We start from the raw sequence: 11,270 nt of genomic DNA, 5'->3' as shown, positions 1-11,270 counted from the left end.
TCAGTGTTAAAAGTCTAACCTCACAAAAGCAGCATGCACCGGAGGTTGGGGATAACCCATGGGATGCTGCGTCAGTCAGGGTGCTAGCCATAGTTACACCCGCTGCGACCGACAGGAATGAATTCTAGGGGTGGAGCAACCAGCAAGGGAGGATCTGCATTTCGACACACAGAGAGCCAGCAGCTGATGACGCAGGGAGATGTTTTTCTGCCCTGTCGGGGCTCTTCCTCGAGTCTCCCGGGGTGAGCTTGCCCATGTCCAGGCGGGGCGCTTTCTCCTGTTGCAGCCCTGCCCCTACCCCCTGGGAGCTGGGGGCGAGAGTGCCACCTGACTCGGGTGCCCCCAAGCCTCTGAGCAGGTGGCATGTGAACTGACGATGGCCCAGCCGTGCCAGGGAGCTGGCCATGCAGAACCCCCTCCTCCCTGATCTGGGTGGCCAGGGACCCTAGAAGAACCCAAGATGCCAGCGTGGGTAACATCAGCCAAGAGCCAGGGTGGGGCTGTTTGTTTCCTCTTTGGAGCAGTCAGCCATGGCTTAGTTTATGCTCTTGGAACTCTTTGGTCTGTTTAGACAGGCCAGATCCCGTCGGCCTCCCTGCGCCAGTGGACTTCATTCCTACTGAACCACTTCCTGGAACCAGCTGGTGGTCTGAGCCTCACCTCAGAGGAGGTTGCTGCGGCCCTGAGAATGCCAAAGGCCCTCCTCACTACACAGTTAGCAAATGGAAAGACGTTCAACCTCAGTTGTAACTAAAAAAAAAAGCAGTTGAAATTTTGTATTTTCACCCACCAGATTGGTGGAAGACTAGGAGACTGATAAATTCAAGTGCTGGTCAGGCTGTGGGGCACAGCCCTCCCTCACTCGTTGTTTGTTCAGCCTCTTGGGAGTAATGTGGGTCACCGTGACATTGTCCGTCAGAGCACCTTTTGGCCAAGCAGTTCCATTTTCTTTATTTTTAAAAGCTTTTATTTATTTATTTATTTATTTATTTATTTATTTTTTGAGAGAGAGAGAGAGGGAGGGAGGGAGAAAGAGAGGAAGAGAATCATTGATGTGAGAGAGAAATGTCGATCGCTGACGGGATCAAACCCTCAAGCCAGGAAGGTGCCCTGACGGGGAATTGAACCAGTGACCTTTCACTTTGCAGGACCACGTCCAACTGAGCCACACTGATCAGAACTAGGCAGTTCCATTTTAATTAATCTATTCTGAAAATATCACCAGAGATGTAATTTAAAAAAACAAAACAAAACAAAACAAAACACAGATCTGGCTGGTGTGACTCAGTGGATTGACTGCTGGTCTGCAAACCAAAGGGTCGCCTGTTCAATTCCTGGGTTGCAGACCAGGTTCCCAGTGGGGGGCACTCAAGAGGCAACCACACATTGATGGTTCTCTCCTTCTCTTTCTCTCTCCCTTCTCCACTCTAAAAAGAAATAAATAAAATCTTTAAAATAAAAAAAAACTAATGTGCAAGGTGGCATTTGCAGCATTGCAGTAATTAGGTCCTCCAAATGAAAACAACTCGAATGTGCACCGGCAGGAGACACCTTAAATGAATTAGGGATAGATATAAACTTAGTCATGAGTGAAGTTTGGAAAGAAAAAGTATATGCATATCGTAACAATATTGTTTAGGGTATGCATAGGGGGGAAAAAAAGGCCACAAGGCCCAGAAATCCCCAGAATTGAACGAAGAAGCTTTAGATAGGGCTGAAGCTATCTCTTGTTTATCCAAAATTCATATTTAACTGATTGGCCCGTATCATATCTGCCAATCTTATCCTGAGGAACTTGATTTAAAAACCATTGGCCTCATTCCCTTCTGAGATTCAGTAGGTCTGGGTGGAGCCCAGCCAGGAATCTTTTTTGTTTTGTTTTGTTTTGTTTTGTTTTTTAAATGGCATTCAGCTCAGGGTTGGGAAACCTGTACCCGACACGGGGATGCGTCGGGGCTCAGGCTCCTGTCACCAGGAAAACAGACATCGTCACGCTCATTCACGCCCCAGTCTTTAACGAGTTAGGCTAGCAGGAGTCAGGCCTCCAGAGCAGACTTCGGCGGGAAGGTGGGGTGGGGCCGTTCCTCTCAGGTGTGGCGCCCCGTCCCCCACCACCTTGTCGGAACAACCAGCTCTGCTACTCTTCCGCAGGCCGCCCCCCTCCCTCCTTTTGGACCCACTGGTTTCTCTGAGGTCCCAGCGTCTCTGCAAGACTTGGCCAACCGCTCTCCGCCCAAGCTGGAACTCTCCAAATCAGCACAATAGCGGCGGGCCGGGCGAGGCGGGTAGGGGAAGTGGGTGGGGCCAAGGACAAAGAAGCGGAAAGAGTCCCGGTCCACCGCGACTCCGGGTCCTCCCTTCAGCGTGTGCTCCTAGCTGTTTTCCCGCAAAGCCCCCATCCACGCCCTCCGCCCTTCGCGTCGGCCGGTGTCTCTGGAAGGCGGGGCCGGTGGCCCGAAGGGGCGTGGCCAACAAACGCGCGGCTCCGCCGAGAGGGGCGTGGCTCGGCAACTTCCCCAACCCCGTGGGCTGTAGGCCGGAGCGAGAGGCGAAACCTACCCAGGTGAGTTCTACTGTGCGTCTCTCGGTTGCTCCGCGTCCGGGATGGAGACGGACCAGGCGGTATCCGGAGGGGACCAAGCCGGGGCCGAGTTGCCAGTGGAGACCTTGGAAAACCAGGTCCCGGGGCTGGAGCGGCCGCAGGCCCCCGCGGAGGAGCGACGACCGGCGAGTCCCGAGAGCAGCCCGGCTGCGGCCGTGCACGAGGCGAGCGGCGCGGGCCAGGACCTCGCGGGCGGGAAGAAGCTGCCCTCGCCGCACCCCGCGCGCCTGCGGGTGCTGCCCCCAAGCCTGGGCTACGGTGCCTTCCGCCGCCAGACGTCTGCCAGCCCGGAGCCGCCGTCACCGGGCCCTGCTGGGGCCGAGCAGCCCCGGGACCGTGAGGCGGAGCTGGTGCCGTGGGCTGCGCCGGGGGAGCCGGCGCCCGGCACCTGGGCGCCCATGGAATTGCAGGTGGACGTGCGCGTGAAGCCCGTGGGCGCGGCCGGTGGCAGCCGCGCTCCCTCGCCCGCGCCCTCCACGCGCTTCATCACGGTGCCCGTACCCGAGTCCCCAGGCTTCTCCCGCCACGCCTCCCCTGTGTACCCACTGCTGCCGCGGACCGCGTCCTTGGGCAGCACGTGGGGCCGGGGCTCGCAGCTAGCCGCAGCCCGGCCGGAGCACGGCCTGGACGCCGAGGGCCGGGCCAGCCCTGCCGAGGGGGGCGCGGAGTCCCCGGGCTCCCCTAAGTGCCGCTGCCGCTGCAAGGAGCGGGAGCTGGAGAAGGAGGACACCGTGCTGCTGCACCGCGCCGAGGTGGACGGCGACAAGTTGCACCGGGCGATAAAGCTCATAGGTAAGCGCGCGCCAGCGCCGGGAGCCCACGCCGCTGGGGCGGGGTCTAGGCAGCCTGAGGTCCCCCAACATCCACTCGGCGCTGGGCCACTGCTCCGGAGGGACTAGGAGACCCAGACGACCCTCCCAATGCGCGATCCTACCGGTCCTCTCTGGCTTGAAACCAGTAACATTCTGGTCTACAGAATTCTAATTCCAATAGTTTGCGAAAAAAGAATGAACCCACTTATTCTTTTCCCCTTTCACTCTTCTGACAACTTTTTCATTCCCGCTTACTGTGCGCAGCCTCTTCGAGAGGTCGAGGTGGAAGGAATTTCAGGCGAGGGAAAGTTTTTCGGGATCACGTGATGAGGAGACGGTGGCAGCCCGGGAGGGAAGAAGAGCTGGAAAAAGATAAACAATTAAGCAACCCTAGTCTAGGAACCGGGAGGGAGTGGTTAGTGAACTTGGGGGTATGGGAAAGCCTCCTGGAGCTCAGCCTTGAAAGACAAGTAGCAATTGGGGGGGTTTAGTTTCATCTGTTGTTTTTTTTTTTTTTTTTTTTCTTTAACCAGGAGAATGAATTTGTTACTTGTGCGATTAAGAATAGCTTTCTTTTTTTTTTTTTAAGAGAGTAGATTTTTTAAAAAAGATTTTATTTATTTTTAGAGAGGGGAAGAGAGGGATGAAGAGAGGGAGAGAAACATCAATGTGTGGTTGCATTTTGCACGCCCCCTGCTAGGGACCTAGTTTGCAACCCAGGCGTGTGCCCTGCACTGGGAATCAAACTGTTAACCCTTTGGTTCACAGGCGGTTGCTCAGTCCACTGAGCCACACCAGCCAGGGCAAGAATTGTTTTCTAAAGGGAGTGGGTGGGACTTTCGGGAGAAGAGGCCAGGAAGTTTAGGAGACAGGTGGCTGTGTGTGGGGCCTTTCCCAGGTCCCCATTGCAGTCCTGAGTGTGAAGTTGTGCGACACTTTTGTAACTTACTGTATTTCTTTACTGTTTTGTTTTCTGAAACATCAGAATGGAATTTACTGTTCTGTCAAAGTAGTTATATTTACTGAGATGACTGGTGGGTTTATTTTCCTTTTCTTCCCCAGGCTTTTTAGTTCTGCTTTTATTACGTTAAGACTGTCGATTTATGTACCTTTTTTTATTTAAAAAAAAAAAGCTTTTATTTATTGATTTTGGAGAGAGAAACATCAGTTTGTTTTTTCACTTCTTTATGCATTCCTGGGTTAATTTTTTTATGTGCCCACACCAGGGATCGAACCTTCAACTTTGGTGTATCAGGATGACACTCTAACCAACTGAGCTACCTGGCCAAGGCTATATATCTTTTATTCCAAGCATTTTCAGTTTGCTTTTTTGGGTAAACATAGCTTCATTAAGCTATGATTTACACACCACACTATTCACCCACTTAAAGCATGCAGTTCAATGGCCTTTACTATATTCTCAGAGTTGAATTCATCTCCAGCCAGTTTTAGAATATTTGCATTCACTCCCAGAAGAAATGCTGTACCTTTTAACTATCACCCCCGAGCCTGCAGCCCCAGGCCGCCACTCGCCTATGTTCCATCTCTCTGGGTTTTCCTATTCTGGGTGTTTCATCCAAATGGACTCACAATGCGTGGCCTTTGGTGCCTGGCTTCTTTCACTTAGCATAGTGTGTCCAAGGTGGCCCATGATGTAGCATATGTCAGGATTTAGTTTCCTGGGTCTCTGGAGTTCTTTTCCCCTCTGCAACCTCACTGCAGCCATCTGGTCCCCTGGGCCCCAGAGCGACTGACGACTCACCTGTCCAAGTGCTCTCTGCATGATGCTTCCTCGGTGGCCTCCCGTACCTAGAGAGATAAAACAGGCAGGTGCGATCCCAGTGTCAAAACCAGAAAACACCAAGACACTTGAGTCACAGTGGAGCCCAGGCCTGTTGAACTCCAAATATAGCCCTCGTTCCTCCTCGTCTGCACTTGCATCCCCGGCCCCTCTGCCCAGCCCGTCAGCTCCTTCAGTGCAGGGGTCTTGCCCTGTTCCTGGCGTGTTTATACTGTGTCTAAGGCACCTTGCGTGCGCAGTAAGTGCTTGTTAGCCAGTTATTTGTTCTTTCTTGAACAGAATCTTAGGTCCTCTAGTTATTTAAGAAGAAAACATGTCATATTTTCCTCCCAAATAGGAAGTTCTAACCTAAACCCAGTGGTTTATCTGGGGGCCTTAGCTGAGGAGGTGGGCGTGATGCTGGTGTATAAGTCAGTGGGTCTAACCTGCGTCTCCTGGTTGTCCCCTCCGCTCCCCAGGGCTGCCCATGTACATGAAGTCCCTGCGCTGGGCCCTGGTAGTCATGGCTGTGCTCCTGGCGGTGTCCACGGTCGCCATTATCGTCCTGGCCTCTAGAACAGGTACGGTGCCCCCTCCTGGCTGTGCGCTGACAAGCAATCCGACGGCAGCTCCCACCGAAAGGCCCGCCCGTTCCATGCCTCCAGATTTGCGGCTCAGTCGAGGCCCTGGGCAGGTGTTGATTTTTTAACATACATGCATTCAGCTCGTTGCCGTTCACTCTGTGGCTCACCCGTGGTCTCTGCTTGCAGGGGCCAGGTGCCGGCCATGTGCCCAGGGCTGGCTGTGGTCCGGGGAGCAGTGCTACTACCTCTCCGCCGAAGCTCAGGCCTGGGAAGCCAGCCAGGCTTACTGCTCAGCCCACAATGCCACCCTGCCCCTGCTGAGTCACGTCCAGGTGAGAGGGGAGGGCGGGTGGGCCGTGGAGGGGTGTGCATACCATTACGGGTGACGGGATACTAACTAGCCCTGCAAGGAATCGCAAAGATCTAGTCCAACCCCCCATCACGGAAAAAGTCACCAAGGCCTGGAGAAATAAAGTGGCGGGCACGGGGACTAGATGTCACCAAGGTCTTCCGTTTACTCTTCATTCTAAGAGCGGAGGTGGAGCTGGATGGCCAGGGCAGGGCTGCCGCCATCCGGCCAGTGGCCACGTCAGGGGGCAGATTGGCTGGGCTGGGCTTGAGCCTGCAGGCTGGGTTTACTCCATGAGTCTCCCTGGTCCTCCTATGAGCTGGCGTTGGGGGAAGGATGAGGGGGCCGCAGCCTATGCAGGTGAGAGATGGGTATGTAACAGTTGCTTCCCGGGGCCTGGGCTGGGCCCTGAGTTCTTAATCACTGCGAGATGAGAATGGGCTGGGCAGAGACACCTTCGCAGGCCCCTGCATCAAAGGAGCCAGCCCTGTCACATCTGCCAGTCGGAGACCAGTGGGGACACAGGTGGGTCCCGACAGAGTGCGTGAAGCTGAGGAGGGGACCTAGCAGGGCAGGGACCTAGCAGCTCAGTGTAATTTTTCCATCTCCTGAGACAGACCCACTGAGCACAGCAAATGTCATTGGAAAGCCAGTGACATAAAGGGTCCCTGCCCTCCAGCCCCTCACCAGAGAGGTTCAACCCAGAATGACCCTGCACCTCGGCTGAACAAGTGGCCCTCTGGCTGCCGGGTCCTCCAAAGGGGAGCTGGATTTAACTCTCCAAATGGCAAATGGAGCTTGAGATAAAGACTTTGTTTTAACTAAGTACACAGGATCAATCAACTGAAACACAAGTACATATTCAGAAACTACTGTATCATAGAGCCTGGACAAAAGCTCCTTCCAAAAAAAGAGCTTCTAAAAAGCTCCTTGCAAAAAGACCCAAACTATGATTTGGGTCCCAGACAGTTAAAATACAGCCGAGAATGAGACTGTGGAGCTCTGGAATCTTCCACACATCTGGACAAGAGCCAGGGGTGGGGAGGACCGGCCGGCAGAGGCCACGCTTCTTGAGCTGGGAGGCACAAACGCAGGGACGTGCCAGTGCCAGGGGGCGCACACAGCTCCAGCGCAGACACGGCCCGCCCTTCCCCAAGCTGCTTTTGCTCACAGTCAGCGAAGCGGAGAAAGTTTAAGGGCTACCATCGCCATTGGTTTAATGACAGCTTCGTTTTGCAGGGCAGAGGGGGGAAGAAGCTACCTTAAATGTATATATACACTGACTGTGTATTTTACCACATTTAAAAAAAGAAAGAAAGAAAGAAATGTATGGCCCTGGCCGGTGTGGCTCCGTTGGTTGGAGCGTCGTCCGTATACCGAAAGGTCGCAGGTTTGCCCCCGGTCAGGGCTCACACCTAGGTTGCAGGTTCAGTCCCCTGTGGGGTGCATACAAGAGGCAACTGATCGATGTTTCTCTCCTCTTTCTCCCCTTCCCTTCCCCCCTCTCTAAAATCAATAAGCATGTCCTCAGGTAAGGATTAAAAAAAGAGAGAGAAATGTATGAAGCCATAGAAGGGGATTTACCCGAATTTTAGGACGTAAAATATGGGATTTCAAGTAAGTTCTGCTCAGGGTCAGAATTCCCCTCCCTACCCTGGTGGGAAGTTGGAGATGCACCAGTGGAAGGCGGTAAGGCCCCAGGATCACTGTGTCATTGTTACAGAGCAGTCCTTTGAGATGGAAGTTTCTAGAATTTATAACCCTTGACACCGCTTTCCCCACTCCATAACATTTGGTAACAATGAAACCAGGTTAACGGAGTCTGAGCTGCAAGGAAAAGAAGAGCCGAATGGAGCAGGTATTGCTGGGTGGGGAGGCCTGGCCCCCGGCCCCAGAGGCCCAGAGAGCTACCGCAGAGAGGAGGGCAGGGTCGCCTTGGCATTGCCACAGCATTGGATGGGGCTGTGTGAGGGGGCAGGGCACAGAGCTTCGCACACCACCCAGCAGAGGGGATGCTTAATGAGTGAGTACTGTGTGCCTTGGCTTTATACATACTATCTCAGGCCTCATTGCAGATGTCCCCATTTTACAGGGGACCGTGCTGAAGCTCTGGAAGGCTGGGTAACCTGCCTTCCAGCACGGATCTTACAAGTCATAGCACCAGAGTTTGAATTTGGGGCAGCCTGGCCCCAAAGCTCTACTCTCCGCAGTGGCGGCCCCGCTCTGAGCCACGGTGCGCCTTCCCCAACCAGCAGCTGCCGGTGCACAGGGGGCCGGTGCCGGCCAGCAGGAGTCCCAGACCTGTGCACCCATGTGGCAAGATGCTAGGACCACCCAGGTTCCTTCCCATCCCCTTCAAAGCCCCCCACCCAGCCCCACCTGTGGCCCCCGCCTGTGGCACGGAGCCGGAGAGGAAGCGGCCAGCCGCGCCAGGCTGTGTGCGCCAGGCTGTGTGCGCGTGCCTGTTCCCGCCCCACTCCCCCGCTTTCATGTGCCCTCTGACCTTTGGGATCTCCGGCGGTAAGGTTAGCCAGGTTACTGGGAGTTGCCGCTGGCTGGCGCCCCCTTGGGGAGAAGATGGATGGGTGCTGACACCTCTGGGCCCACGGCTGGCATGGTGGCCTGGGTGTTTCCTGGGGCCCTTAGCTGTGACCACCAGGGCCACAGGGAGGCATTTTCGCGGAGCTGGTCCAATGCGTGTTGGGCTCTTGTGGTCTGTGGTAAGACTGGCCCCCAGTCCTCACCAAGCTCACAGTGTCCCTACAGGAAAGGACCTTGAAGCTGAAGGACCAGAGCGACAAATGGGAGTGGCACCAAGGGATCGTTGTCACTCCAATACTTACTCGCTAATTCCCAGGGTTAAATACAGAGGTTTCGTCTTCATCACCTTAAACTATCTGGGATGGGGGCGGGGGAGACCTGAATACAGCATTACATTCGTTTTTACCATCCCGCTTCTCTAACGGGAGCATAGGCTTCCTGGCATCACGAGCAACATGCGCTTGCTGGTGGGCTCTGCCTTTTTCACTTAGCACGATTTCTTAGCACGTTACATTTAAGAAAACTGCATTTTCTATGTGCTTGTCATCTTTAACGGCACTGCAATTTTCCATCAAGTTGATAACCTATAATTGGCCTAGTTAGTTCCCCTTGGCTGAGCATTTGGGTGGCTTCCGCTTTTTCTTCATAAATGGCACTGTGTTATCTTTGGGTAAATTCCTTTTCTCCCCTTCATGCTCTTGGGTTTACTCCCCAAAGGGGAGTCACCCGATGGGACACAGGAAAGGCAAGGCTCAGCAGGTGTGAACTGGCAGCAAAGCACCAGGAGTTACAATGTTAACACCTTTTAAATACAGTTGAACCGCAGGTTAAAAACAAGTTGAAAAATTTCCAATGCCATCTCTTGCTTTATTGTTAAAAATAGGACATCAAGCATAAATAGCTAAAAGAAATAATCATTGCAAACAGCTAACATCCTTGTGTTCATTCTGGCTGCTCCTCACGTGTGTGTCCCTGTCTGTACACACTTTTTCATGATTACAATCATGCCACAGCTGTGAGCCAGCGTTGTCGCTCACTGTGACCCCTCACATACTACAGCCTTCTACGTGCTGTGCTGCTTATTCTGTTTAATGGCCTTAATAATATCGCGGAGCTGAACTAATACAACGTAACTGATGCTCTTGCTTGCTGTTGTGTTGTTGACCATTATGCTCCCAGGCGGCCGCAGCCTAATGACCCCATCACTGCCTCCTCCACAGCCTCCAAGCTTTGCTCACCTTCCCCGCTCTTCTTGGAGTCTCTTTGTTCCTCTGTTGCTCAGTGGGGATTGGCACTCACATCCTCTCGCCTCAAGGGCTGAGATGGGATCCCCCCATTTCTGGCTCCCATACTGAGCTCAGTGCCTGGGAACCAGCGAGCCATCCAGCGCAACTTCCCAGCTCCTGGTGTCTGGGCGGGTGGAGTCCAGTGGAGCTGAGTGAGGCGACCCAGGGTCCAGAGAAGAGTGACCAGCTGCTTTTCTCCCTCAGGACTTCCTGAGCAGATGCCCAGCCATCAAGTCCTCCTGGGTGGGGGCCCGGAGAGGTCCCCATGGCTGGTACTGGATCGATGGTGCCCCCCTGCCACCCCAGCCGTGAGTGACCGTGGGCCTGGGCGGGGAGTCCTCCTCTGTCCCCAATGTGCTATGTGACATCACAGCAGGTGCCAAAAGGGGCTGGAAGCCTTCCCCTCCTCTGTGGGCACCTCCCTGCTGCTGTTCTGCGTCCGCCATCGCCCCAGATTCAGTCCCCCTGCTCCACCCGCTGGGCCGCCTCTCGGGAGGCTGACCCCACACAGAAGCTCAGGGCCTGGTTTTGTTCAGTGCCCGTCACCCGATCCCTTGTTTAGGACCCCAGCACATTGGCCCAAGCAGGCCTGTCACACTGTCCTACAGAGATGTGCCACACAGCTGAGCCAGGGACATCCTCACGCCACCGACCCCAGGGCCAATTCAAACAGGACCCGGGCCAGTGTGTCCGCAGGCTGGAGGGCCTGCGGCCAGAAAGCCCCATCGCCCTGAGCGCCCCTCCTCCCTCTCGTCCTTCCCCAGAGCCCCGGAGGAAGAGGAGGGCCGGCCGGATCTCAAGTGCGGGGCCCTGGAGGGAGGCAGGCTCGTGGCTTTGGACTGCATCTCTCCAACACCCTGGGTCTGCGCCAAGGGGACCAAGTGACTTGGGTTTCACCCGTTCTGAGCCCGTGGGGCATGCCACCTGCTCCCCAGCGGAGGCCAAGAGGGGAGCTGGGCAGCCCCGTCCCTGGACCCAGGCTTCCAGGGCTCCCTGCTCCGGGCCCCCGGGACCCAGCCTGTAGGATCCCGGGAGCTGGACCTCTGCTGCTGGACGACCACCTCCGGGCAGAAGGCTTTCTGTGGCCCTGGGGCCGGGAGCCCATTTTCACCCCAACTGCTGAAGGGGGTCTGTTCAGAGGCCTTCAGATGGGTTTCTTTAGCGTGTTGAGCCTTGGTGTCTCCGTTAAAATGGCCATTCCCCATGCTCTCTCTCACCCGCCTACCCTCAAGGCCCACCCCTTTGGTCCTAGAGGAAGACATCACAGGCGAGCCCGCAAAATGTGTTTTCCATTGTTTTGTGGTGAGAGGGGTCAT

At 55.0% G+C, this 11,270-nt stretch overlaps 1 protein-coding gene across 1 annotated transcript; it reads left to right on the top strand.

The window, feature by feature from the left end:
- The first annotated feature begins 2,564 nt into the window (after nucleotides 1-2,564).
- Nucleotides 2,565-10,839, top strand: KLRG2 (killer cell lectin like receptor G2). The gene is made up of 5 exons (XM_054563848.1): nucleotides 2,565-3,394; nucleotides 5,674-5,775; nucleotides 5,965-6,110; nucleotides 10,159-10,262; nucleotides 10,719-10,839. Exons 1-5 carry the CDS (start codon nucleotides 2,605-2,607, stop codon nucleotides 10,837-10,839), a joined length of 1,263 nt encoding a protein of 420 aa, XP_054419823.1. The 5' UTR covers nucleotides 2,565-2,604.
- The last annotated feature ends 431 nt before the right edge of the window (nucleotides 10,840-11,270 follow it).

Source organism: Pteronotus mesoamericanus, unplaced genomic scaffold (assembly GCF_021234165.1).
Source record: "Pteronotus mesoamericanus isolate MK-2021 breed Mesoamerican mustached bat unplaced genomic scaffold, CSHL_Meso_final scaffold_85, whole genome shotgun sequence".
Lineage (NCBI taxonomy): Eukaryota > Metazoa > Chordata > Mammalia > Chiroptera > Mormoopidae > Pteronotus > Pteronotus mesoamericanus.
This window is presented reverse-complemented; position numbering and strand designations above follow the sequence as displayed.

Bases quoted from the DNA above. Each gene is read 5' to 3' on its own strand.
- KLRG2 (XM_054563848.1), top strand. From the start codon at position 2,605: ATGGAGACGGACCAGGCGGTATCCGGAGGGGACCAAGCCGGGGCCGAG. The intron at 3,395-5,673 runs GTAAGCGCGCGC...TCCGCTCCCCAG, and splicing joins CCGGGCGATAAAGCTCATAG to GGCTGCCCATGTACATGAAG. The intron at 10,263-10,718 runs GTGAGTGACCGT...GTCCTTCCCCAG, and splicing joins GCCCCCCTGCCACCCCAGCC to AGCCCCGGAGGAAGAGGAGG.